The 24,622-nt window shown below is 65.9% G+C and overlaps 4 protein-coding genes across 4 annotated transcripts; 1 reads left to right on the top strand and 3 right to left on the bottom strand.

Moving 5' to 3' along the window:
- Nucleotides 1-534: 534 nt before the first annotated feature.
- MRPS21 (mitochondrial ribosomal protein S21) lies at nt 535-3,115 on the bottom strand. Its single transcript, XM_075724543.1, has 2 exons — nt 3,033-3,115; nt 535-715 (listed from the first exon to the last, which is right to left on the bottom strand). Exons 1-2 carry the CDS (start codon nt 3,113-3,115, stop codon nt 535-537), a joined length of 264 nt encoding a protein of 87 aa, XP_075580658.1.
- Nucleotides 3,116-3,882: 767 nt separating this feature from the next.
- Nucleotides 3,883-5,088, bottom strand: CIART (circadian associated repressor of transcription). Its single transcript, XM_075724614.1, has 4 exons — nt 4,822-5,088; nt 4,532-4,607; nt 4,308-4,386; nt 3,883-4,195 (listed from the first exon to the last, which is right to left on the bottom strand). The coding sequence occupies exons 1-4, from the start codon at nt 5,086-5,088 to the stop codon at nt 3,883-3,885; spliced, it is 735 nt and encodes a 244-aa protein (XP_075580729.1).
- A 2,429-nt stretch (nt 5,089-7,517) lies between these two features.
- On the top strand, nt 7,518-11,474 carry CA14 (carbonic anhydrase 14). Its single transcript, XM_075724613.1, is given in 13 exon segments — nt 7,518-7,569; nt 7,740-7,760; nt 8,825-8,868; nt 8,870-9,005; nt 9,089-9,231; nt 10,200-10,295; nt 10,377-10,443; nt 10,581-10,624; nt 10,626-10,739; nt 10,842-10,968; nt 11,083-11,103; nt 11,182-11,266; nt 11,393-11,474. Coding segments are annotated over 13 exon segments (1,032 nt in total).
- An 8,409-nt stretch (nt 11,475-19,883) lies between these two features.
- Nucleotides 19,884-23,044, bottom strand: APH1A (aph-1A gamma-secretase subunit). Its single transcript, XM_075724415.1, has 7 exons — nt 22,932-23,044; nt 22,149-22,319; nt 21,833-21,906; nt 21,459-21,581; nt 21,154-21,281; nt 20,611-20,734; nt 19,884-20,325 (listed from the first exon to the last, which is right to left on the bottom strand). Exons 1-7 carry the CDS (start codon nt 23,042-23,044, stop codon nt 20,261-20,263), a joined length of 798 nt encoding a protein of 265 aa, XP_075580530.1. The 3' UTR covers nt 19,884-20,260.
- Between the last annotated feature and the right edge of the window lie 1,578 nt (nt 23,045-24,622).

The raw sequence follows: 24,622 nt of genomic DNA, 5'->3' as shown, positions 1-24,622 counted from the left end.
GGGCGGGGCGGGGCGCGGCCCCGGCAGGCCCCGGCCCGGTCGGCGGCGGCGGCCCTGACGGCGACGGCACGTCGGGGCGGAAGCGGAAATAGCGGCGAGGCGCCTGCGCGCCCGCCCGCGCGGAGGGTGCCGGGAAGGAGGGGGCGGAGCGTGAGCACGCAAGGGCGGGGCGTGGGGAGAGGGGGCGGGGCGTGTGGAAAAGGGGCAGGGCGTGAGGAGAAAGGGCGGGGCGTGCTGATAATGGGCAGGACATGCAGCGAAAGGACGGGGCGTGCGGAGAAGGGGCGGGGCGTGTGGATAATAGACAGGGCATGCAGCGAAGGGGCGGGGCGTGTGGACAATGGGCGGGGCGTGCGGAGAAGGGGCGGGGCACACCCCCTCAGCACCGCCCACATCACGTGACCTGAGACCCCCGCCCCCTTTCCCCACGCTGCCGCCACGTGCTCGATCCCCGCATCCTCAGGAATCATTAATTAAAGCGAAATTAAACCACGGCCAAGGGGAGGGGCCTTTATTGCGGGGGGGGGCTCCCCCCTAGCAGCCCAGCCAGGGGTCCTGCCGGCTGCTCCGCCCCAGGAAGCTGATTTTCCGCCCCATCTCGGCGTTGTAGACCCGCCGGCACGCCTCGTAGGCCAGGCGCTGCCGCTGCCGGCACGGCTTCTCGTAGTACCGCCGCCGCCGCACCGCCTCCAGCAGCCCGTCATGCGAGAGGATCCTGGGGGGAGGAATCACAGAATCATGGAATCGTTGAGGTTGGAAAAGCCCTTTAAGATCATCCAGTCCAACCATTAACCTCACACTGCTAAGTCCACACTAAACCAATTAAGGGCAGAGGAATAATTTCATCTTTCCTGGCTTGGTGGCTAGATTATTTTGAATGAAAGTAAAACTGGGAATCACTAAGGTTGGAAAGGAGCTCTAAGATCATCAGCCCAACCATCAACCCAACACCCCCATGCCCACTAAACCATGGCCCCCAGTGCCACCTCTGCCCGCGCTTTGAACCCATCCAGGGATGGGGACTCCCCCACCTCTCCGGGCAGCCTGGTCCAGTGCTTAACGTGCCGGGTGCCCCCTCCTGCATCCAGCCCCCCACACCCCTCTTCTGCAGCCAGGGCCGAGGCGTTTCCCTGTCGGGGTTGGCAGCCCAGGGTCTACGGGGGTGGCGTCTGGGAGAAGCTGCTGGAAGCTTCTCCCGTGTCCGACAGAGCCAACGCCAGCCGGCTCCAAGATGGACACATCGCAGGCCAAGGCCGAGCCCATCAGCGACGGTGGTCGCGCCTCTGGGGTAATGTAGTTAAGAAGGGGAAAAAACCCAACGGGACACAACCTGCAGCTGGGGTGAGGAGTGAGAACATGCGAGAGGAACGGCTGCAGCCCCCCAGGTCAGTGAGGAAGGAGGGGCAGGAGGGGCTCCAGGTGCGGAGCAGAGATTCCCCTGCACCCCTGGGGCAGCCCATGGCGAGGCAGCTGTGCCCCTGCACCCATGGAGGCCCCCAGGGAGCAGAGATCCACCCGCACCCGGGGAGGAGCCCACGCCGGAGCAGGGGATGTGCCCGGAGGAGGCTGTGACCCCGGGGAAAGCCTGCGCTGGAGCAGGCTCCTGGCAGGACCTGTGGCCCCGTGGGGAGAGGAGCCCAGGCTGGAGCAGGTTTGGTGGCAGGAACTGGGACCCCGTGGGGGACCCACGCTGGAGCAGGCTGCTCCTGGAGGGCCACACCCCAGGGAAGGGACCCACGCTGGAGCAGTTCGTGAAGAGCTGCAGCCCGTGGGAAGGACCCACGCTGGAGCAGTTCATGGAGGGCTGTCTGCCGTGGGAGGGACCCCACGCTGGGGCAGGGGAGGAGTGTGAGGGGCCCTCCCCTGAGGAGGAAGAAGCGGCAGAGATGATACGCGATAAACTGACCACAGCCCCCATTCCCGTCCCCCTGCGCCGCTCATGGGTTGGAGGGAGAGAAAATGGGGAGGGAAGTTGAGCCGGGGAAGAAGGGAGGGGTGGGGGGAAGGGGTTTTCAGATTTGGTTTTATTTCTCATTACCCTACCCATGTTCTCACTCCTCTCTCCTACTCAGTTTTGACTGGCAATAAATTAAACTGATTTTCCCCAGGTCAAGTCTGTTTTGCCCATGATGGTAACTTGCCGAGCGATCTCCCTGTCCTTATCTTGACCCACGAGCTTTTTTGTTCTATTTTCTCCCCTCATCCACCTGAGGAGGGGACAGAGAGGGTCAGGTCCAGCCAGGGTCAACCCACCGCAGCCTCCGATGGCCTTTTTGGTTTTTTGTTTTGGTTTTCTTTTTTTTTTTTTTTTTCAATCCCAGAAAAGGCACAAAAGGCGCTGGGACGTGTGAGGTCGCAGGAGGGGGAACAACCTTCCCCCCGCGAACCCCCAGCACAACTCGGTGCACGCCAGGACGGGCCACAGCGGTGCCACGGGGACGCCGAGGTCCCTCAGCCGCCCCGGCTCGGCCTCGGTGGCCGTCGCGGGTAACGAAGAAGGGGACGAGCACCCGCAGAGCTTCGTTACGCTGTGACAAACGAAGGCAGGCACAGTGATGGAATCCTCCTCCGCCCCTGCGAGCGGCCATCACCGGCCACCGACCCTCAAACCCCCGGTGCCGCCGTTGCCCGTGCCCCTGCCCCATTCTGTACCGATTTGTTTTTTTTTTTTTTTTAAATTCATTTTAATTTAATTAAATCCACGTCGGGACAGGCCCCGCCGCGCCGTCCCATCCCCGCCTGCGCTTTAAGAGGCCTCAGGCGTAGAGAAACCCCCAAAACCGCCCGCCCGAGCCCGGTTCCCGGGGTGGAACGGGAGGGGAGGCCCACGGGGACGCACCGGGGGAGCAGCCCCCGCCAGCACCGGATGGGACGCGGGCTCGGGAGCGCCGGCGTTACCGGCCCCGGGTGCTGAAGCTTAACGGGAGCCTTGCCCAGCCCCGGAGCCGCCCGCTGGGTCCTGGCCCGGCCGCCGGCTCTCGGGGTCCCCCCGGTTTCCCCCCCCCACCCCGGTGTCCCCGGTGTCCCCTCACCTGTTGAGAGCGCCGTAGGCCGCCTCCACGTTGCCGTTCTGGACCATGACGGTGCGGCCCAGGAAGCGGAGATGGTTCGCCATGGCGGCGGCCGCCGCTCTGCTGCGGGACGGGACGGGACGGGACGGGGCGGATGGGACGGGGCGGCCCCGGGCTCCCCCCCGGCCCCGCCACCCCCGGAGGCCCCAGCAGAGCCGGCCCCGGGCCCCGCCCCCCCGGGTCCCTCCCCAGGGTCCCCCCCCCGGTCCCCTCCGGGTCCCCCCCCCGGTCCCGCAGCCGCCGCTCCACTCACCGCCCCGGAAGCGGAAGTGGCTCCCGGCGGCGCGCAGGGGGGGCGGGGCTTACGGCGGAAGTCAGGCCCCGAGCTATGGGTGGGACTTCCGGGACCGGTGGAGCGGGGCGGGGGTGCACAGGTGTCAAGGCTTAGGGTGCAGGTCAGGGGTCAGGTGAGGCAGCACCGGCGGCCCCGGGGCGGATGCACCGGAGGGGCGGTCAAGCCCCCCCCCGGGGCACAGAGGACACCGGCACCGGGTGGCCCCGGCTGCTCCCGCGGCGTTTATTGCTCCCAGCAGGGCCGCTGCCCCCCCAAAACACCGGGGGGGAGGGCACGAGCCCGGCGGGGGGGCCAGCCCCCCGCCCCGAGCTGCCCCCCCCCCCCGGGGGGCTCCACTCCGGCCAAGGCACGTACCCCCCCCACCCCCCCCCGGGGGTTTGGGGGGGTCCCGGGCCCCCCCCGCCAGAGGCCGCACCCGCCCGCAGGTCTGACTGTCCACAAGTTAAAAAAAAAAAAGAAAAAAAACACCAAAAAAAGGCAAAATCCAAGACAGCCCCCCTGGCTGGGGGGGGGACGTCACGCATCCGGTGCCGGGGGGGACGTGGGGGTCCCGGTCTGGGTGGGGCGGCGGCACCGGGGGTGCCCCCCGCGACGTGGTGTCCCCGCTGTCCCCGGTGTCCCCGGTGTCTCCGGTGCTGTCCCCGGTGTCCCCGGCGGGGGGGTGTCCCCAGGCAGGCGGTGGCAGCAGGGCGCCCCGGGGGGGCCGGCGGGGGGGCGGCGGCGGGGGGCGGAGGCGGGGGCCAGATCCTGCGCGGGTTTAGGGGCAACGTGGGGGAACCAGAGCCTCAGCATCCCCTCCACCTGCAGCAGCGTCCCCAGGTACCGGGCGCTGCGGGGGCAGAGAGCACCGGTCACCCCGCTGCTGGGGGGGGGGGGCACCCCATGGGGGGGGTGTCCCTTTGTCCCCCACACCCCCCAGGGACTCTCGGGGGAACGCTCACCCCATTTCGGGTTTCTGCAGGACCCCGATGATCCGCTGGATCCGGTCCATGGCCACGCTCTGCTGGAAGCTGCTCAGCCCTGGGGAACCCCCCAAAAAATCCGTGAGTCCTCCTCAAAGGGGGGGGGACCCTGCAGAACCCCCAAAATCTGTGAGTTCTCCTCGGGGGGGGGGGGGGGGGGGGGATGGGAAAAAAGGGGGTGCGGGGAAGGGGGGGGCACCCACCTCTGTCGTATCGCCCCCGCTTCAGCCCCTCCAGCAGCTCCGCCAGCGGCCGGATGAAGCCGCGCAGCTCCCGGCACTGCGAGGAAGAGGAGGAGGATGGCAGGTCCAGACTGGGGAGGGGGTGTCATGTCCCCCCCCACCTCGCTTCACACCCCCCCCCCCCCCCATTTCAGGCGGGGAAACTGAGGCAGAGCCAGGCGGAGATGCATTTTGGGGGGCCAAGCGCTGCCCCACCCTCCCCACCCACCTCCAAACTGGGGTGCTCTCCCATTTTGCTGCCAAAAACTCACTTTTTGGGCAAAGAGCCGGTCGCCGTCGCTGGGAGGGGCGTCCCCGCCGTCCCCTTTCCGGAGCCGTTTCCCCGCCCGGGGTGATGGGGGCAATTCGGGGGGTGCTCGCTCCGGCCGCCCCGGCCGCTTGCGGCTCCGCTCGGGTTTGGAGGGGTCCAGGGGGGGGCCGCCCGCCTCGGCCTCGCTGTCGGAGGGGCCCCCCGGGCTGGAGGCGGGGGAGCCGCAGGAGCAGGCACGGGCGGGGGGCTCCATGGCGGGGGGCTCCATGGCGGGGGGGGCCCCCCCGGTGGAGCCTCTCCCTGGGTTCAGCTCCTGCGGGGCCGCCCGGCCGAGGCCGCCTGGGGGGAGGCAAAAAAACCCGAGGGCAAAAGTGGGGAAATTGGGGAAAAAAACTGGGAAATAGAGAAACCGCCGCGTTGCCCCCCAGGGGTGTCGTTGTCACCCCCCCCGCCCCATGGTGGCACCTCCCGCTCCCGCGGCGCCTGGTCCCGCAGCTCCCAGCACAGGGTGGGGGGTGCAGGAGCGCACCCCGAACCGCCCCCCCCCCCAGCACCAGGACCCCCACCCCCGGTGCCAGGACCCCCACCCCCCGGTGCCAGGACCCCCCCCAGCACTGGGACCCTTCACTCCATCACCGGGACCCCCCCCAGGACCGAGACACCACCCCCCCGGCCCCAGGAGCTCCCCCAAGGTGGGCACCCCCCCTCAGCCCTGGGACCCCCATAACCAGGACCCCCCCCAACCGGCCCCGGAACCCCCCCCCCCCGAGGCCGAAGACGCCCCCACCCAGGGTGGAGACCGAGCCCCGGGCCCCCCCTCACCCCACCCCGGGACCCGCCAGCACCGGCACCCCCTTACCCAGGAGTGCCCCCCCCCAGCCGATCCCACCCCCCGCCCCCCGGCACCGGGACCCCCCCCCCCCGAACCCTCCCGGGGACCCTCCCAGCACCGGGACCCCCCGCCCGGCCCCGGCCAACCCGGGTCCCACCTGCTCCCGGCTGTGGCGGTGCCGGTGTCCCCGTCCCGGTGTCGCTGTCCCCGTCCCGGTGCCGGTGCCCGTGCCCCGGTGTCCCCGTCCCGGCCCCGGTGTCGCTGTCCCCGTCCCGCTGCCGCTGTCGCTGTCTCCGGTGCCGGTACCGGTGTCCCCGTCCCGGCGCCGGTTCCGCCCCGGCTGCGGCGGCCCCACGCGGACACGTGCGCAGCCGCACGTGCCTCCCGCTGGGCCCCGCCCCCCCTCCGCGCCCATTGGCCGCCGCTCCCCGGCAGCGGGCGGAGCCTCCGCGCCCCGCCACGCCCCCTCGCTCCCGTTGGCCCGCGCCGCCGCCGGCGCTGCCCAATGCGGAGGCCGCCCCGCGCTGATTGGCCGGGAGGGTGGGGCCGCGGCCACGCCCCTACATGTGGCGACGCGGGGGGACGCGGCGCGGGGCAGCGCCACCTGGCGGGCGGCGGCGGGTCACGGGGCTGCGCGCTGGGGGGGGCGGTCCCGGACCACGCCCCCGCCGCGAGCCGCCAATGGGCGGCGACCTCAGCCAGGCGTCACGGCCGGCGCGGCCAATGGGGGGGGGAGAGGCCTCGCCTCGGCTGCGTTACATAATGGCGGAGGGCGGGCGCGTGGGAGCCCCGCGTGGGGGCGGGGCGCGCGCCTGGGTGACGTCAGCGCGGGAGCGCGCGCGGGGCGGCCGCGCCTGGCCGAGGGGCGGGGAAAACGGGGCGGGGCTGGAAAAGGGGCGGGGCGGGCGAGGGGCGCTCGTGCAAGGGGCCGCCCCCGCCCCCACAGCGCCCACGGACACCCCCCCCCCCCCCAAATCCCCCATCCACAGCCCCCCAGCACCCCCCAAATCCCCCAGCCCCCCCAAATCCCCCATCCCACAGCACCCAGAGACCCCCAGCACCCCCCAAATCCCCCAGACCCCCAGCACCCCCCAAATCCCCCATCCCACAGCACCCAGAGACCCCCAGCACCCCCCAAATCCCCCAGACCCCCAGCACCCCCCAAATCCCCCATACCACAGCACCCAGAGACCCCCAGCACCCCCCAAATCCCCCAGCACCCCCAAATCCCCCATCCCACAGCACCCAGAGACCCCCAGCACCCCCCAAATCCCCCAGACCCCCAGCACCCCCCAAATCCCCCATACCACAGCACCCAGAGACCCCCAGCACCCCCCCAAATCCCCCAGCACCCCCAAATCCCCCATCCCACAGCACCCAGAGACCCCCAGCACCCCCCAAATCCCCCAGACCCCCAGCACCCCCCAAATCCCCCATACCACAGCACCCAGAGACCCCCAGCACCCCCCCAAATCCCCCAGCACCCCCAAATCCCCCATCCCACAGCACCCAGAGACCCCCAGCACCCCCCAAATCCCCCAGACCCCCAGCACCCCCCAAATCCCCCATACCACAGCACCCAGAGACCCCCAGCACCCCCAAATCCCCCATCCCACAGCACCCAGAGACCCCCAGCACCCCCCAAATCCCCCAGCACCCCCAAATCCCCCATCCCACAGCATCCAGAGACCCCCAGCACCCCCCAAATCCCCCATTCCCCCCCCAGCACCCCCAGCCCCCCCCAAATCCCCATCCACAGCCCCCCCAGCCCCCCGCCCCCCCCGCCATGGCCCCTCCATCCCTCCCCGGCCCCCATGGGTATTTAAGGCCGGGCCGGCAGCGCGCGGTGCCCCCAGCCCCCCGCCATGCTGCGCGCCCTGCTGCTGCTGGGGGGCCTGGCCCCCGCCCTGCCTGCCGGTGAGTGCCCCCCCCCTTCACCCCAATTCCCGGGAGCGGGACCCCTTTGGGGTGCAGCCCCCAGCACCCATGGGGGCCCCCCAGGGAAGGGCCGGGGGGGCCCACCTGGGTCCCGGCCCCCCAGGGACCACCCCCCCCCGACCCCCAACACCTCTGCTTCCCCCCCCCAGGTCCCCACTGGGCGTATGAGGGTGAGTGGGACCCCCACACACCCCAGGGACCCCCCCCTTGCTCCCACAGCCCAAATCCTCTGCCCCATGCACCCCGGAGCCGAGGGGCATCACGCGGGTCCCCCCGGATGGGAGGGGGTTGGATGGGTGCAGCCCCCCATGCCCCCACCCTGCTCCCAGACACCCGGGTCCCCCCGGATGGGAGGGGGTTGGATGGGTGCAGCCCCCCATGCCCCCACCCTGCTCCCAGACACCTGGGTCCCCCCGGATGGGAGGGGGTTGGATGGGTGGTGCAGCCCCCCATGTCTCCCCCCGGACACCTGGGTCCCCCGAAATGGGAGGGATTTGGATGGGTGCAGCCCCCCCCATGCCCCCCACCCTGCTCCCGGACATCTGGGTCCCCCGAAATGGGAGGGATTTGGATGGGTGCAGCCCCCCCCATGCCCCCCACCCTGCTCCCGGACACCTGGGTCCCCCCAGATGGGAGGGGGTTGGATGGGTGCAGCCCCCCATGTCCCCCCTGGACACCTGGGTCCCCCTAAATGGGAAGGAGTTGGATGGGTGCAGCCCCCCCATGCCCCCCACCCTGCTCCCGCACACCTGGGTCCCCCCAAATAGGCAGGAGATGGGTGACAACCCCCTGTGCCCCCTGCCAGGGTCCCCCCGGATGGGAGGGGGTTGGATGGGTGCAGCCCCCCCCCCGGCCGCCTGGGCCCCCCTCGTGCCCCAATGGTCCCATTGTGCTCCTTTACATAAGGCTCCGGCCCCGCTCCGGCTGCCAAATCCAATTAGGATCCGATCCCGGCCAAATCCCGGCTCAGCCCTGTCCCGCCAGGCCCATGGGGACCCCGCGGGTCCCCCCACGCTCCCCCCCGCCCCGTCCCCGGCGGGGTCAGCTTTGTCCCCGCTTCCCCAGGCGGAAAAAAACCCCCATCCCCGGCCGATTAACAAGCACGTTGGGAATGTCACCCGCGTCCTCGTTTGGGGGGAAACGAGGGCGTTTTGGGTCACGGGGCCGTGCTGGGTAAAGCAGCACCCGCAAGGTGGGGGTGGGGGCCCACCCGCACGCCCGGGTCCCCCCCCAGGCCCCCACGGGCAGCAGCACTGGCCCGAGGGGCACCCAGCGTGCGGGGGGCCGAGCCCAGTCGCCCATCGACATCCGGACACGGTGGGCGCAGCCGGACCCCTCGCTGCCGCCCGTCCGCCCCGTGGGCTACCACTGCCCCGACACCGCAGCCTTCACCCTCGCCAACAACGGCCACACCGGTGAGCGGGTGCTGGGGGGGATATTCCGGGGGGTCTGGGGGTGCCGGGGGGTCCCTGCTCAGCGTCCCCTCCCCACCCCGCAGCGGTGCTGGCGCTGCCGCCGTCCCTGCGGTTGCAGGGGCTGCCCCGCAGCTTCGCCGCCGCTCAGCTCCACTTCCACTGGGGCCGGCCCGGCCGCACCGGCGGTGCCGAGCATCTCCTCGACGGCCGCCGCGCCCCCGCCGAGGTACGGGGTGGCCCCCAGGGTGCGGGGGGTCCCCAAGGGGTGGGGGTCCCAAAGGGAGCTCCGGCCTGGGAAAGGGGATGGGTGCGGGAAATGGCATGGGAATGGGTGCGGGAATGGGGCTGGGGGTGGGAACTGGCATGGCAACGGGTGCGGGAGCAGGAATTGGGTGCAGGGAATGGGAAAGGGGTCCAGGCACAGGAAACGGGCAGGGAAATGGGTCTGTGGGTGGGGAATGGGTGCAGGAATTGGGTGCAGGGAATGGGAAAGGGGTCCAGGCACAGGAAATGGGCAAGGAAATGGGTGCAGGATATGGGTCCATGGGTGGGGAATGGGTGCAGGAAATGGGAAAGGGGTCCAGGCATGGGAAACGGGCAGGGAAATGGGTCAGGGGTGGGAAATGGGTGCAGGGAATGGGAAAGGGGTCTGGGCACAGGAAACGAGCAGGGAAATAGGGGTGGGAAATGGGTGCAGGAAAGGGTCTGGGGTGTGGGAAATGGGTGCAGGGAATAGGAAAGGGGTCCTGGTGTGGGAAATGGGTGCAGGGAATAGGAAATGGGTCCGGGCACAGGAAGCAGGCAGGGAAACATGGGTGGGAAATGGGTCTGGGTGCAGGAATTGGCACGGGAATGGGTGCGGAAGTTGGGTGCAGGCATGGGAGAACGCACGGGGAAGGGCAGGGGAAAAGGGGTCTGGGTGTGGGAAATGGGTGCAGGAAGGGGAAACAGGTGGGAAACGGTAACAGGACCGGGTCTGGGTGCAGGAACTGGCATGGGACCAGGTGATGGGACCGGGGCTTGGGTGCAGGAGCAGGTCTGGGTGCTGGCAGCGGGGCCAGACACCGGGGAAGGTGCCGGGATGGGTGCAGGCAGCGGGGCGGGATCGGGTCTGGGAACCGGGGCGTGTCAGGGACCCCAGCCCGGGGGGTGCAGGGCGTGAGGGGGTCCCTGCTCTGCACCCCCCGCCCCCAGATGCACGTGGTGCACTACGACGCGGAGCGCTACGCCAACGCCAGCGAGGCCCAGCACCACGCCGGCGGGCTGGCCGTGCTCGGCGTCCTCCTGGAGGTACGGGGGACCCCAAAACACCCCCCACCCACCCCCAACACCCCAACCCGGACCCCCCCACCCACCCCTCGCTCCCCCCAGGTGGGTGCTGACGCCCACCCCGCCTACGACAACATCCTGAGCCACCTCGGGAGCATCCGCTACGCAGGTGAGCGACCGGCACGCGAGCGAAGGGGTAGCGAGGGGGAGACGGCGGGGAAAGCACGCAGCGGCGGGGAGGGAGGAACCCCAAACTCCTCACCCTGCACCCCCCAAAAATTGCGCTCTTCCCCCCGTCCCGATCAGGGCAGACGACGGCCATCCCCTCCTTCAGCGTGCAGGACCTGCTGCCCCCCGCGCCTGGACCTCTTCTACCGCTACAACGGGTCCCTCACCACCCCGCCCTGCTTCCAGGCCGTCCTCTGGACCCTCTTCCAGCAGCCCGTCCGCATCAGCCTGGCCCAGGTAGGACCCGCTTGGGGGCGAAACCCCCTGCTTTTAGGGCAAAACCCCCTGGTTTTAGGGTGGGGGTGTCAGCCCCAGCACTCCCCCCTCCCGCCGTTTCAGCTGGAGCAGCTCCAGGGAACCCTTTACGCCACAGCAGCAGCCGACCCCAAGCCCCGGCGCCTGGTGGATAATTTTCGGGTCCCACAGGAGCTCAACCAGCGGCGGGTGCTGGCATCCTTCCCCAGGGGTGAGAACCAGCCTCGGGGGGGTGGGAAGGGCCCCCCCTGCACCCCCAGAACGGCACACAGAGCCCCGGCTGGGCGCGAGGCTGCGGCGCTGAGCCCTGGTTCTTCTCTTGCAGGGCCCCAGGGGTACTCGACAGGTACGGCCTGGCCGGGGCTGGGATGGGGGGTTCACCCCCCACCCCAGTCCCCCCTAAGCCCTCTGCGGCATCATGCAGGTGAAGTCGTCGCCATCACCTTTGGTGCCGTTTCCAGCTGCCTCTGCATCTTCCTCGCCGTCCACTTCGCAGCCAAGAGGATGCGGTGAGAGGCCCCCGCCCCGAGGAGGGACACCCCCACAGCAGGGGACCCAGAACCCCAAATCAGGGGGTACGGACCCCCACAGGGGAGGGTCGCTCTCACCTCAGCCCTTCTCCTGCTGCGAGGCAGAGCGAAGAAGGCACAGGAGCAGGACGTCGTGTTCAAAGCCTCCTCCCACCGTGCTCCCTCCGACGATGGCCCCTGCCCTTGAACCACCCCCGGGCTGGGCTCTGCGGGGCCCCCACTGCCCCCCAGCCCTCTGCCCATACCAGAGGAGCCGGCTGGCGCTCAGCCCCATGGCAGCAGCAGCTCCCGCATCGCCTCCACTGGAAATAAAGCCCCTTCCCCACCCCATGGCACTGGTGCCTCTTTGCTGGGGAGGGATCGGAGCCGGATCCTGCCAGGACACCCACCCACCCACCCCCAAAGCTTGGAGAGGGGCTGGGAGCAGAGCACAATGCAGGGGACCGACCCCTCTCCCCCACCACACCTCACCCTGTCCCCATCACAGACATCGCCTCGGTGCCATGGGACCCATCGCTCTATTAAAAGGCTTTTACTCTGAACCAAAAAAAATAATTTACCCCCCCAAGTTACCCAGCAGGAGAACGAGTGCCCCCAGAGAAAGTAGGAAGGGGGTAAGGGGGGCAGAACACCCCCCATCCCAGCTCCCCCTGCCCCAAGAGCATCGCCCCACTCCCACAGAGAGTGAGCGGGGAATGGCAGCAGCCTGTGCCCGGCTGGGGCTGCACCCAGGGCAGGGCCCCCACGGCCGGGAAATGCGAGGGAAGGGGGGTCCTGCCCTGAACCCCACAAGCCTGGCTGCACCACAGGGCACCCGGCCCCCCTCCCACCTTCCCTGCACTCACCCTCCAGCCATACCCTGCAAGGACAAAAGTCTAACAGAAGTCACTAATGAAGCTCACAGGGTGCCCACGAGCACTGCTCGGACCCCAAAAACCCCAGCTGGAGCGGGATGGGGCACAGAGACACCTCTGCCACAGAGAGGGGCCGGGGCTCAGCTGGGTGGCAGCACCGCAGGAGCAAACTGCAAAGGTGAAGGCAGCGTCACGACCTTCCAGCTGCTGAGAAGAGGGCATTTGGGGATGGTGGCGGCGTGGGCAGCGCAGGCGGCACGAGCGGGCAGGGCTGCGGCTGCCGCTCAGTCCTCCAAAGGCACCTGCAGCGCCGAGTACATCAGCACTCTGCTGTCGTCCTCCTGCTTACCTGGGGGGCAGAAAGGAGAGGGTGAGCAGGTGTGTTTTGGGGCGGGGGCCTCTTTGTGGGCTCGCAGGAGCCCCCATTAGTCAGGAGACACCGCCCCCGTTCAATGGAAGGGCTACAGTTGTGGGCGAGACCCATCCTCCCCCATCCCAGCAGCTCTGGGCCCCCCGCACCCGTGTCCAACTCCGGCACCCAGCGCGGCACAGCTGCGCGGCTCGAGCCAGGAACAGCTCCTGCAGTGCCGGGGGCTGCCTGCCCCTCTCAGACACCCTCAGCTGCCCCCAAGCCCCCTCCAGTGCTGCCTCTACCCCAGACTCCCATAACTGCACCCTCAGCCCCCCCAATGCTCTCTGACACCCCCGCTGCCCCAGGACGGCACCCTCAGCCCCCCCCCAATGCTCTCCGACACCCCCACCGCCCCAGAACTGCACCCACAGCCCCCTCAGAGCTGCCTATCCGCCAGAGCACCCCAGCTGCCCCAGGACGGCACCCTCAGTCCCCCCAATGCTCTCAGACACCCCAGCTGCCCCAGAACGTGGACCTCAGCCCCCCACAATGCTCTCCCACCCCTCACCTGCCCCACAACGGCTCCCTGAGCCGCCCGCCCGGCACCACCGACCACCCGGGCCCGACCGAAAGCCCCCCGCGGGCCCACACGCGAAGGCCCCTCAGGGCCGCGGGCCCACCCAGCGGCCCCCCCGCGCTCACCCCCGCCACCAGCACGATCACCCGCAGCGGCTCCGCCGCCACCGTCAGCACAACGAGGACGCTGCCTCCCTGCCAGCCCGGACGCCCCAGCCCAGCCCGGGGGCACCCAGGGCCGCACGGCCTCACCTCATGCTCCTGTGACGCAGCTGGCGTCGGGGTCCCGGGCTGGTGGCCTGGAGGGGACAGAGCGGGGACACCTGTGCCTAGCGTGGGGATGGAGGGGCCGGGGGGACAGAGGGGACGGAGCAGGATGAGGGGGGATGGAGGCAGGCGGAGATGGATGGAGGGGATGGGGGATGGAGGGGATGGGGGATGGAGGGGATGGGGGATGGAGGGACCGCAGCGAGATGGACAGGACAGTGGGGGACAGCGCAGGACATGGTGGGACACCCCCCCGCCTCTGCCACGCTCCTTACCCATCGGCGCGGGGCGGCGGAGGCAGCGGATGCTGAGGCAGAGGCTGAGCAGCAGCAGCACCCCGAGCACGGCCAGGACCCAGGTGCTGGGGGTCAGCAAGGAGCAGCCTGGGCGAGAGGGGCTGGCTCGTCCCACCATCCCCCCACCATCACCCCCACACCCCAACATCCTCCACCATCGTCCCCCACATCAACCCAACTTCCCCGACAGTCCCCTTGCCCTGGGGCCAAGCCATCCCCACTGCCTTGCTTCCCCCAGGGGGGACACAGCTCGGGGGGGGCCCCAATACTCACCCGCAGCCCTGTGCAGCTCCGCGCTCCTGCGGACGTGGGGCCCCGAGGTGTTGAAACGCACCTCGCAGAGCCCCCCGCTCCCCCCGGCCGTGCCCACGAGGGTGAGGAGCAGCCCCGCGCTGCCCCCCAGCCCCAGCACCTGCCTGGCCCCCCCCAGCCAGGAGACGAGGACGGGGCCGGTGCTGTTGCCCACGGCACAGACCAGGCTGGGGGGGGCACCGGGGTCCCCGTGGGTCGCCAGCACCCGCACCCAGCTCCTGTCCGTCCAGCTCTCTGCAACAAGGAGAGGGGCTGCAGCGGGGTCTGCGGTGGGCATGGACCCGGGGTGCAGGCGTCGGACAGGGGTCGGAGGGGACAGAGAGGGGACACAGGGGATGGGGGGGTACAGAGGGGCTGTTGGACGGGGACGGAGGATGCTGGAGGGGGGTGGAGGATGCTGGACAGGACAGTGGATGACAGCAGGGGATGAGGGACATGGGGGTGACATGGAGGACATGGGGGTCCCACCCCCCAGCAATGTCACCGTCCTACCTCCCACCAGCAGCGCAGTGCCGCTCCCGAAATCCAGGTGACCGACTTCGCTGTAGGCACACAGGTAGAGGCCGGTGTCCTCGGGGTGGGTGTGGGTGATGAGCAGGGTGACATTGCGCCTCTTGTACTTGCAGGAGAACCTCTGCCGTATGCCATTCCAGCAATCCAGGATCAGGTCGGGCCCGTCCCTGTCACCGTGCCGGTACCAGGACACTTTGCCTTTGCTCTCCATGTCCCCGTCAGCCTCGCAGCCGATCTCCACCGTCTCGCCGGGCTCCACAACCAGGATGGGCTGGGGCTGGTGCAGCCTCAGCAGCGCTGCCGGGGCTGCAGGGAACAACCAGGGGCTCATTCCCCCCACAGCCTCCAGCACAGACCAGCCGTAACCCCTGCTGCACCCCCAACAGCCAGTTGCCCCAAAAAGCCCAGAAATCTCCCCAAACCAGGCTCTGGACGCCCTCCCCAAGCCCCAGACCCCCAACCCACCCAGGCACAGCCACAGCAGCCCCACGGGGGCCACCGAGTCCCCGGCTGCCATCCGTGGCCAGCGCTGTGATGAGGGGACCAGCTCCTCCCTGGGGCCCAGCTCTTCTGCAGAGCTGCCACCGCTGCCAAAACCACGGGGGCCCTGGGCAGCGACACCCCCACCCCGCTGCCTTCGTCACCGGGGACGCAGCAGCCGCTTGGCCACGTGTCACGTACCGGAGCGTCCCTGCCGCTGGGGCTGGGATGCTACCGGCCACCCTCAGCCCATGGTATCAAAGCCTCCGAGCAAAACTTGGGGTTTTTTGGAACATCGCAGGGGAAGAAACCCATGTGGATGATGCTCTGAGCCAAAGGGATGCTGACCCACGCCTCTGAAATCTTCAAAATGGAGAGAAAATAATTTCTGGATGCAAAATCCAGGTGAGATGCTGCAGGTCTCGAGCCAGGTGCTGCCTGTGACCAGGCTCAGCAGGGGACACATGGGGGGGTTTAAACATTTTGGGGATGCTGGGGGATGGAGATGGCCCTGGCCAGCGCAGACTGGGGCTGGGTTCACTCTCTTGCCCTCAGCAAACTTGCTGAAATCACAGAAATCCCATTGCCGTCACTGGTTTTTGGGTAATTCCCAGGAGCATTTCATGCAGATTCCACTCCACCAACCCCCTGCCACCCCACCACCACCCCAAAGTGCCCCTCAAAGGGACTAAAAACTGCAAAGCCATTCCCAGCCCCCACCTTTCCTGCTGCGGTTTGGGGCCCTCGGCCGAACTGGCACCAAAAAACATCACAAAGCTCCATTGCTGGCGGGGGGAAGGGGTTTTGTGTCAATAAACACCATCGAAGTGACAAAACAGAGCAGCAAGGCTGACCGCAGCCACCTCCAGCTTGAGCAAAGCCTTCTGCCTTTCTGCAGCAGCTGGAGAACATATAATACTGTTGTGGTTTGATGTGGCAGGCAGCTACACACCACACAGCCCTTTGCTTACTCTCCCCCTCCCCAGTCAGACTGGGGACAGAATCGGAAAATAAAGTAAATTTGTGGTTTGAGGTAAACACAGTTTAATAGGACAGAAAAGGAAGGGAAAATAATAATAATGTACAAAGCAAGTGATGCACAATGCAGTTGCTCACCACCTGCTGACCGATGCCCAGCCAGTTCCTGAGCTGAAAAAAAGTCCTTGACTAGAGCAAGCACTACCGAGCAACAACTAAAACATCAGTGTTATCAACATTATTCTCATACGAAATCCAAAACACAGCACTGTCAGCCACTAGGAAGAAAATTAACTCTATCCCACATGAAACCAGGATGGTATCCACCCCCTATTCTATACCATCTATGTCATGCACAGGTCCTACCCTTCTCAATAAATTCCAATTAATCACCACCACTTGCCCTGTCTTCTGATACACACAGAGATATCATTCCCTTCGTCTGTGGGCCATCCCTCTAAAATGTCTGTTCAGTTCATTCAGTCCATGACTTTGGGCTCCGTCACCACAGTGCTTCAGGGCAGAAGAGCTGGTGAGCGGCGTTGGATTGTTGCACGCTGAAGCCAGTTCTGGTTCCATCACCGCTGCACTTTGCTCCGTTTCATCAAAGTTCATTCTTCATTAAGCTGGGCGATTCTTACTGTAATACCCTTGATGTGGCACACAGCAACCATAAAAGAGATGACATACGCTAGTATACAGCAATTAACGCCATACAATTCAGTTCATTGGCTATTTTCACCCAAAACCAAATCCCCTTGAGGTACACATCGCACTTCCCCATCCTTCTGCATCACCCACCAAGTGCACCCAGGTCCTTGAGCAAAAGCAGTCCCAGGGATGGGTTTGCCTTTACCCAGCACAGGAGTAACCCAGACTGTCTTCCCCAGCAGTTTTACGTGCACTACAGGGACTTTATCTCCTTCTACACTATGCAAAAGTTTTGACTGGGCAGGGCCAGCTCAATGGGCAGATTCCCTAGCATTGACCGGCCAGGTGGCTGTCACTATATGCGTATCCCAATGTTTGAACGTCCCACCATCCACTGCTCTCAGGGTAGTCTTTAACAGCCCATTGAATGGCTCGATTTTCCCGGAGGCTGGTGCATGGTAGGGGATGTGATATACCCACTCAATGCCGTGCTCTTTGGCCCAGGTGTCTACAAGATTGTTTCAGAAATGAGTCCCGTTGCCTGACTCGATTCTTTCTGGGGTGCCATGTCGCCATAGCACTTGCCTTTCAAGGCCCAGGATGGTGTTCCGTATGGTGGCATGGGATATGCTTCCAGCCAGCTGGTGTTTGCTTCCACCATGGTGAGCACATGGCGCCTGCCTTGGCAGGTTTGTGGGAGTGGGATATACTCAATCTGCCAGGCCTCCCAATATTTCTATTTCAGCCATCGCCCACCATACCAGAGAGGCTTGAACCACCTGGCCTGTTTGATTACAGTGCATGTTTCACATTCATGGATAACCTGTGCAGTGATGTCCATGGGCAAGTCCACCCCTCGATCACGAGCCCATCTGTACATTACATCTCTTCCTTGATGGCCCGAGGCGTCATGGGCCCACTGAGCTATAAATAATTCACCCTTATGTTGCCAGTCCACATCCACTTCAGCCACTTCAATCTCAGCAGCCTGATCCACATGCTCATTGTTTTGATGTTCTTCAGCGGCCCGACTCCTGGGTACGTGAGCATCTACGTGACGTACTTTTACAAGCAGATTCTCTACCCGGGCAGCGATATCTTGCCACGATGCAGCAGCCCAGATGGGTTTGCCCCTGCGCTGCCAGTTGCTCTGCTTCCATTGTTGCAGCCACCCCCACAGGGCATTTGCCACCATCCACAAGTCAGTATAGAGATAAAGGACTGGCCATTTGTCTCGTTCAGCAACATCTAAAGCCAGCTGGATGGCTTTCACCTCTGCAAACTGACTTGACTCCCCTTCTCCTTCAGCAGTTTCTGTCACTTGTCGTATAGGACTCCATACAGCAGCTTTCCACGCCCGATGCTTTCCCTCAAGACAACAGGATGCATCAGTGAACAGGGCACATTGCTTCTCATTTGCTGGCAGTTTATTATACAGTGGGGCCTCTTCAGCACGCGTCACCTCCTCCTCTGGCCATGTTCTGAAATCTTTGCCTCCTGGCCAGTCTGTGATCACTTCCAAGATTCCTGCGTGACTGGGGTTTCCTAATCGAGCCCATTGTATGATCAGCGTGACCCAATTACTCCACGCAGCATCAGTTGCATGACATGTAGAAGGAACCTACCCTTTGAACATCCAGCCCAGCACCGGCAGTCGGGGTGCCAGCAGGAGCTGGGCTTCAGTGCCAACCACCTCCCATGCAGCACGAACCCCTTCATACACTGCCAATCTCTCTTCTCCAGTTGGAGCACAGTGGGCCTCAGATCCTCTGTATCCCCGACTCCAAAACCCTTGGGGTCAACCTCCAGCCTCCCCTGGTGCTTTCCACCAGAGGCTCCAGGTAGGGTCGTTCTCCCCAGCTGCAGTGTAGAGCACGTTTTTACATCCTGCCCTGGCCGGACTGGCCCCAGAGCTACCACATGAACTATCTCCTGTTTAATTTGTTCAAAGGCTTGCTGTTGCTCACAACACCTAAGAAAGCTTGTGTTTCCTTTTTGCCAGCTGGTGGGGACAGAGCTGTTATTTTGTTGATCACATCCATTGGGATCTGATTACATCCATCTTGCTATTTTATTCCTAAAAACTGAATCTCCTGTACAGGTCCCTTGACTCTACTCTGGTTTATGGCAAAACCAGCTCTCAGAAGGATGTGGACTATTTTCTCCCCTTTCTCGAAAACCTCTTCTGCTCTATTGCTCCACATGATCATGTCATCAATGTACTGCAGATGTTCCGGACCCTCACCCTGTTCCAGTGCTGTCTGGATCAGTCCATGGCAAACAGTGGGGCTGTGTTTCCACCCCTGGGGCATTCAATTCCATGTCTACCAGACACCCCTCCAAGTGAAAGCAAACTGTGGCCTGCACTCTGACGCCAAAGGGATTGAGAAAAAACATATTAGCCACGTCAGCTGTGGCACAGCACCTGGCTGCCTTTGACTGCAATTCATATTGAAGTTCTTGCATGCCTGGCACAGCAGCACTCAACAGCAGCGTGACTTCATTCAGACCATGGTAATCCACTGTTAGTCTCCACTCTCCATTCGACTTTCGCACTGGCCATATGGGACTGTTAAAGGGTGAGCGAGTCTTGCTGACCATTCCTTGGCTCTCCAGTCAACGAATCAGCTTATGGATGGGAATTGGGGAGTCTCGGTTGGTGTGGTTTTGTCGCCGGTGCACCGTGGTGCTGGCGTCCTTCCCCAGGGGTGAGAACCAGCCTCAGGGGGGTGGGAAGGGCCCCCCCTGCACCCCCAGAACGGCTCACAGAGCCCCAGCTGGGCGCGAGGCTGCGGCGCTGAGCCCTGGTTCTTCTCTTGCAGGGCCCCAGGGGTACTCGACAGGTACGGCCTGGCCGGGGCTGGGATGGGGGGTTCACCCCCCACCCCAGTCCCCCCTAAGCCCTCTGCGGCATCATGCAGGTGAAGTCGTCGCCGTCATCTTTGGCGCCGTTTCCAGCTGCCTCGGCATCTTCCTCGCCGTCCACTTCGCGGCCAAGAGGATGCGGTGAGAGGCCCCCGCCCGAGGAGGAACACCCCCACAGCAGGGGACCCAGAACCCCAAATCAGGGAGTCCGGACCCCCACAGGGAAGGGTCGCTCTCACCTCAGCCCTTCTCCTGCTGCGAGGCAGAGCGAGGAAGGCACAGGAGCAGGACGTCGTGTTCAAAGCCTCCTCCCGCTGCACTCCCTCTGACGATGGCCCCTGCCCTTGAACCACCCCCGGGCTGGGCTCTGCAGGGCCCCCACTGCCCCCCAGCCCTCTGCCCGTGCCAGAGGAGCTGGCTGGTGCTCAGCCCCACGGCGGCAGCAGCTCCCGCATCACCTCCACTGGAAATAAAGCCCCTTCCCCACCCCATGGCGCTGGTGCCTCTTTGCTGGGGAGGGATCGGGGCCAGGTGCCAAGGGCCTTGGGGCTGGATCCTGCCAGGACACCCGGCTGCACTAACAAAGCTAATGGGGCACCCCCGAGCACTGTTCGGACCCCAGAAATCCCCGCCGGAGCAGAACGGGGCACGGAGATGCCTCTGCGCCATGGAGAGGGACTGGGGCTCAGCTGGGTGGTAGCACTGCAGGAACAAACTGCAAAGGCGAAGGCAGCGTCACGACCTTCCAGCTGCTGAGAAGAGGGCATTTAGGGATGGTGGTGGCACAGGCAGTGCAGGCAGCACGAGCGGGCAGGGCTGCGGCTGCCGCTCAGTCCTCCAAAGGCACCTGCAGCGCCGAGTACATCAGCACTCTGCTGTCGTCCTCCTGCTTACCTGGGGGGCAGAAAGGAGAGGGTGAGCAGGTGTGTTTTGGGGCAGGGGCCTCTTTGTGGGCTCGCAGGAGTCCCCATTAGTCAGGAGACACCGCCCCCGTTCAACGGAAGGGCTACAGTTGCAGGCGAGACCCATCCTCCCCCATCCCAGCAGCTCTGCATCCCCTGCACCTGTGTCCAACCACCCCAAACACCTAAAAGGGGACACAGACCCACTAGAAAAGCCCACGCGTGCCAGCGGTGACACCCCCTGTCACGCGCCCCTCCCTGCCCACCCTCCCCTTACAGGAGAGGCACTTGATGATGTTGCGGAAGGAGCCCCCAGCGGTGAAGAAGGCCCAGAGGCCTGTGCATAGGGTCATGATGAAGATGGGAACCAGGCTGGCCTCGTACCAGGGGTTCAGGAACGTCTGGGGGATGGAGAGACACGTTTGGAATGTCACCACCTGCCCACCACCCCCACAGCCCCCAGTAAAACACCTGTGAGGGGAAAAGGGGAGCCAGGCCCTCCGAGTGGAGCAGAGCTCCAGTAAGCCTGGCTTAAACTCCTGCCAAGCGGCTTCCCACCAGGAGCTTGCTGGCTAATCCTCCTTTGCTAACCCTCGCTCCCCTGAGCGCACCCAAAGGCTGCCCTGGGTGGGAGCTGCCCAAGAGGGCCCTGACTCGCCCCACAGCTCAGAGGCGGGGATTTAGGGAGTCTGAAGCAGCAATGGGTGTCTCCACCATCCCCTCCCTGCGCCCAGACGAGCATCCAATGACAGCCACAACCACGTGACTTTGGGGACAGCTTTCAGTGCTGGTCCGGTCAGCTCTGGCTCATCAAACTCACCAGCCCTGAGGCGAGGAGGTGACTGGCAACCACCAGCCCCAGGCACCAATAGCGGCGTTTTTCGCAGGCATCGAAGAAGACCACTCCCCAGAAGGTGTGGAGCAAGACAAGAGCCATGGTGAGGAATGCTGAAGGAAGAGAGCAACACAGACCCTCTCAGACCTCGCCACTGTGTTGCCACCTTCCTCCTCCTCATTTTGGTGAAGAGTCATGTGCTGGGGTCAGACTCCGGCTCTAACCGGCGCTGCCACAGCACCCCAGGCATGAGCCCATGTCCCACAGCACGTGCCAGCCCCCAGCCTCACCGGACGTGATGAAGTAGTACGGCGAGTCCCCGTGGATCCCGACGATGCCCGGCCCCATGGAGTCTGACAGGACGTTAATGACGGAAAACACGCCGCTGATGATGCCAAAAGACAGGCCTGAGACTGTGCAGGGAGAAGATAGTCAGCCAAGAGCAACTGCAGCCGAGCTACCAGTGCCATGAGCCCCAGACTCAGCATGTGGGCACAGGGAAAGGCAGGACAGTGGGAAAGAGAACCAGGAAGGCTGCGTTAGTCCTGCGGGCTCATCAGCACTGCCACCCATCTCTGATACTCGAGCATCCCACCACCAGGCAACCCCGGAAGAGCGCAGGGTGGTCAGTGACAGCCTGAGCTCTGTCCCCGTTCATGCTCACCATAAGCCATCTGCCTGAGGGAGATGGGGGACCGGCCATCCTCGCTGATTGTCGCCAGGCCTTCATCTGCTTTCCTGCTCAGGCGGGAGAAAAAGCGTGAGAGGCTACTTCGGAACAGGGGCCTCGTCATGCAGGAGAGAGAAAGGGATGGTTAAAAACAAGCCTGGGGCAAAAAGGAACAGCTCTCTCCCAGGATTTAACAAGGAAGATACTTTGGGGGGGGTTCCCTGGACAAAAAGCCGAAGGACCACAGCTACCAGAACACTTCACCCAGCCCCATGGGGCACAAGCAGGCTGCCCTCAGACAGGCTCTTACTTCAGCAGCTTGAAGTAGGCGAATCTGAAAGCCTCCTGCAACAAGACGGAGACGGCAGCCCCGAAGATCAGGAGGCCGTGCTGCAGCTTGGCGTCCTCCCGGTCGCTGAGATGAACCGAAATGAACCAGATCAGGGATGCCAGGAGCAGCGATACAAGCCAGAAAAACGCCCTGGGGAGAGAGGAACACCAAGCTCACGCTCCAGAACTCACAATCACATAGTAAACACATGCTAAGCTGCTTGCTTAGTTTGCCTGGGCTCCAGGTCACACGTTCAGCAGGGGAAGTTTTTGGCGGCAGCGTGGGCTGCCCAGTCATTGTCATGTGAGGAAGGCACGCAAAGGACGTTTGTGCCTGAAAACCAAAGATTCAGAATCTGAAACCTTCTTTTCTCGTCTCAGAGCTGCGACAACCTGCTTGGAGGAAAGCTGCTGCCCTGCGAAGCAGGGAAGGAGGCTCAGCCTTTCGCCCCTCAAAGGTTAAACACGGGCCTGTCCTTGGGAAGGCAAGCCGGGTGGGACACGGCCGGCACAGAGCCGCTCCTCTCAACCATCTGCCCCAAAGCCGGCCCCACACCCCCACAGAGCTGCCTACCCCCCAGAGCACCCCAGCTGCCCCAGGACGGCACCCGCAGCCCCCCACCCCTCACCTGCCCCACAACGGCTCCCTCAGCCGCCCGCCCGGCACCACCGACCACCCGGGCCCGACCGAAAGCCCCCCGCGGGCCCACACGCGAAGGCCCCTCAGGGCCGCGGGCCCACCCAGCGGCCCCCCCGCGCTCACCCCGCCACCAGCACGATCACCCGCAGCGGCTCCGCCGCCACCGTCAGCACAACGAGGGCGAGCGCCGGCCCGAAGGCGATGCCGGCGCAGCCGAAGAAGATGGCGGCCCCCATGGCGGCGGGGCGGGGCGGGGCGGGGCGGGGCGCGGCCGCGCGGGGCACGCCGGGAGCTGTAGTCCGCGGGCCGGGACAGCGCCGCCTGGCGGCGGGAGGCCGCGCCGCGCTGCGGGAGCGGGGGGGGGGCGGGATCGGCCCCGGGGATGCTCCGGAATGGGGGGGAGCCCCTCTGCACCCCAAACCCCCCCAGCGAGGGGGCCGGGCAGCCCCGCACACCCCCGCGCCCTGCGGACAGGCCCGAGGCTGGGGGACACGCTGGGCGCACCGCGACACGGCCCCGGCACACGGCCAACGCCCCGATCTCTTTATTTCATCCTCTTTGGCAAAGCGCGTGGAGCAGCCCCAGCACCCCGGGGGGCTTCGCACGGGGATGCCGGGGCTTTTCGGGCACAGGGGGACAAGCTCCGCCGTTGGCGTTGTCACCACGTCCGGCCGCGGGTCACGGCGTGGGCCCTGCCGCGCCGGCGAAGACGAGCTGGGCGTACGTCAGCTCTCCCTGCGGGCGACGGTGCCGTCAGAGCCACCCCCGCACCCCCAAGTCCCGCGTCTGGCAGCAGCGGGGCCGCCTCCGTCCCCTGCCGCCGGCGGTCCCCGAGCAGAGGGACGCTGCCTCCCTGCCAGCCCGGACGCCCCAGCCCAGCCCGGGGGCACCCAGGGCCGCACGGCCTCACCTCATGCTCCTGTGACGCAGCTGGCGTCGGGGTCCCAGGCTGGTGGCCTGGAGGGGACAGAGCGGGGACACCTGTGCCTAGCGTGGGGATGGAGGGGCCGGGGGGACAGAGGGGACGGAGCAGGATGAGGGGGGATGGAGGCAGGCGGAGATGGATGGAGGGGATGGGGGATGGAGGGGATGGGGGATGGAGGGGATGGGGGATGGAGGGGATGGGGGATGGAGGGACTGCAGCGAGATGGACAGGACAGTGGGGGACAGCGCACGACATGGTGGGACACCCCCCCGCCTCTGCCGCGCTCCTTACCCATCGGCGCGGGGTGGCGGAGGCAGCGGATGCTGAGGCAGAGGCTGAGCAGCAGCAGCACCCCGAGCACGGCCAGGACCCAGGTGCTGGGGGTCAGCAAGGAGCAGCCTGGGCGAGAGGGGCTGGCTCGTCCCACCATCCCCCCACCATCACCCCCACACCCCAACATCCTCCACCATCGTCCCCCACATCAACCCAACTTCCCCGACGGTCCCCTTGCCCTGGGGCCAAGCCATCCCCACTGCCTTGCTTCCCCCAGGGGGGACACAGCTCGGGGGGGCCCCAATACTCACCCGCAGCCCTGTGCAGCTCCGCGCTCCTGCGGACGTGGGGCCCCGAGGTGTTGAAACGCACCTCGCAGAGCCCCCCGCTCCCCCCGGCCGTGCCCACGGGGGTGAGGAGCAGCCCCGCGCTGCCCCCCAGCCCCAGCACCTGCCTGGCCCCCCCCAGCCAGGAGACGAGGACAGGGCCGGTGCTGTTGCCCACGGCACAGACCAGGCTGGGGGGGGCACCGGGGTCCCCGTGGGTCGCCAGCACCCGCACCCAGCTCCTGTCCGTCCAGCTCTCTGCAACAAGGAGAGGGGCTGCAGCGGGGTCT

This window comes from Pelecanus crispus, chromosome 22 (genome assembly GCF_030463565.1).
Source record: "Pelecanus crispus isolate bPelCri1 chromosome 22, bPelCri1.pri, whole genome shotgun sequence".
NCBI classification, from domain to species: domain Eukaryota; kingdom Metazoa; phylum Chordata; class Aves; order Pelecaniformes; family Pelecanidae; genus Pelecanus; species Pelecanus crispus.
Note: the sequence above shows the minus strand (reverse complement) of the source record. Positions and strands in the feature narration are given on the sequence as shown.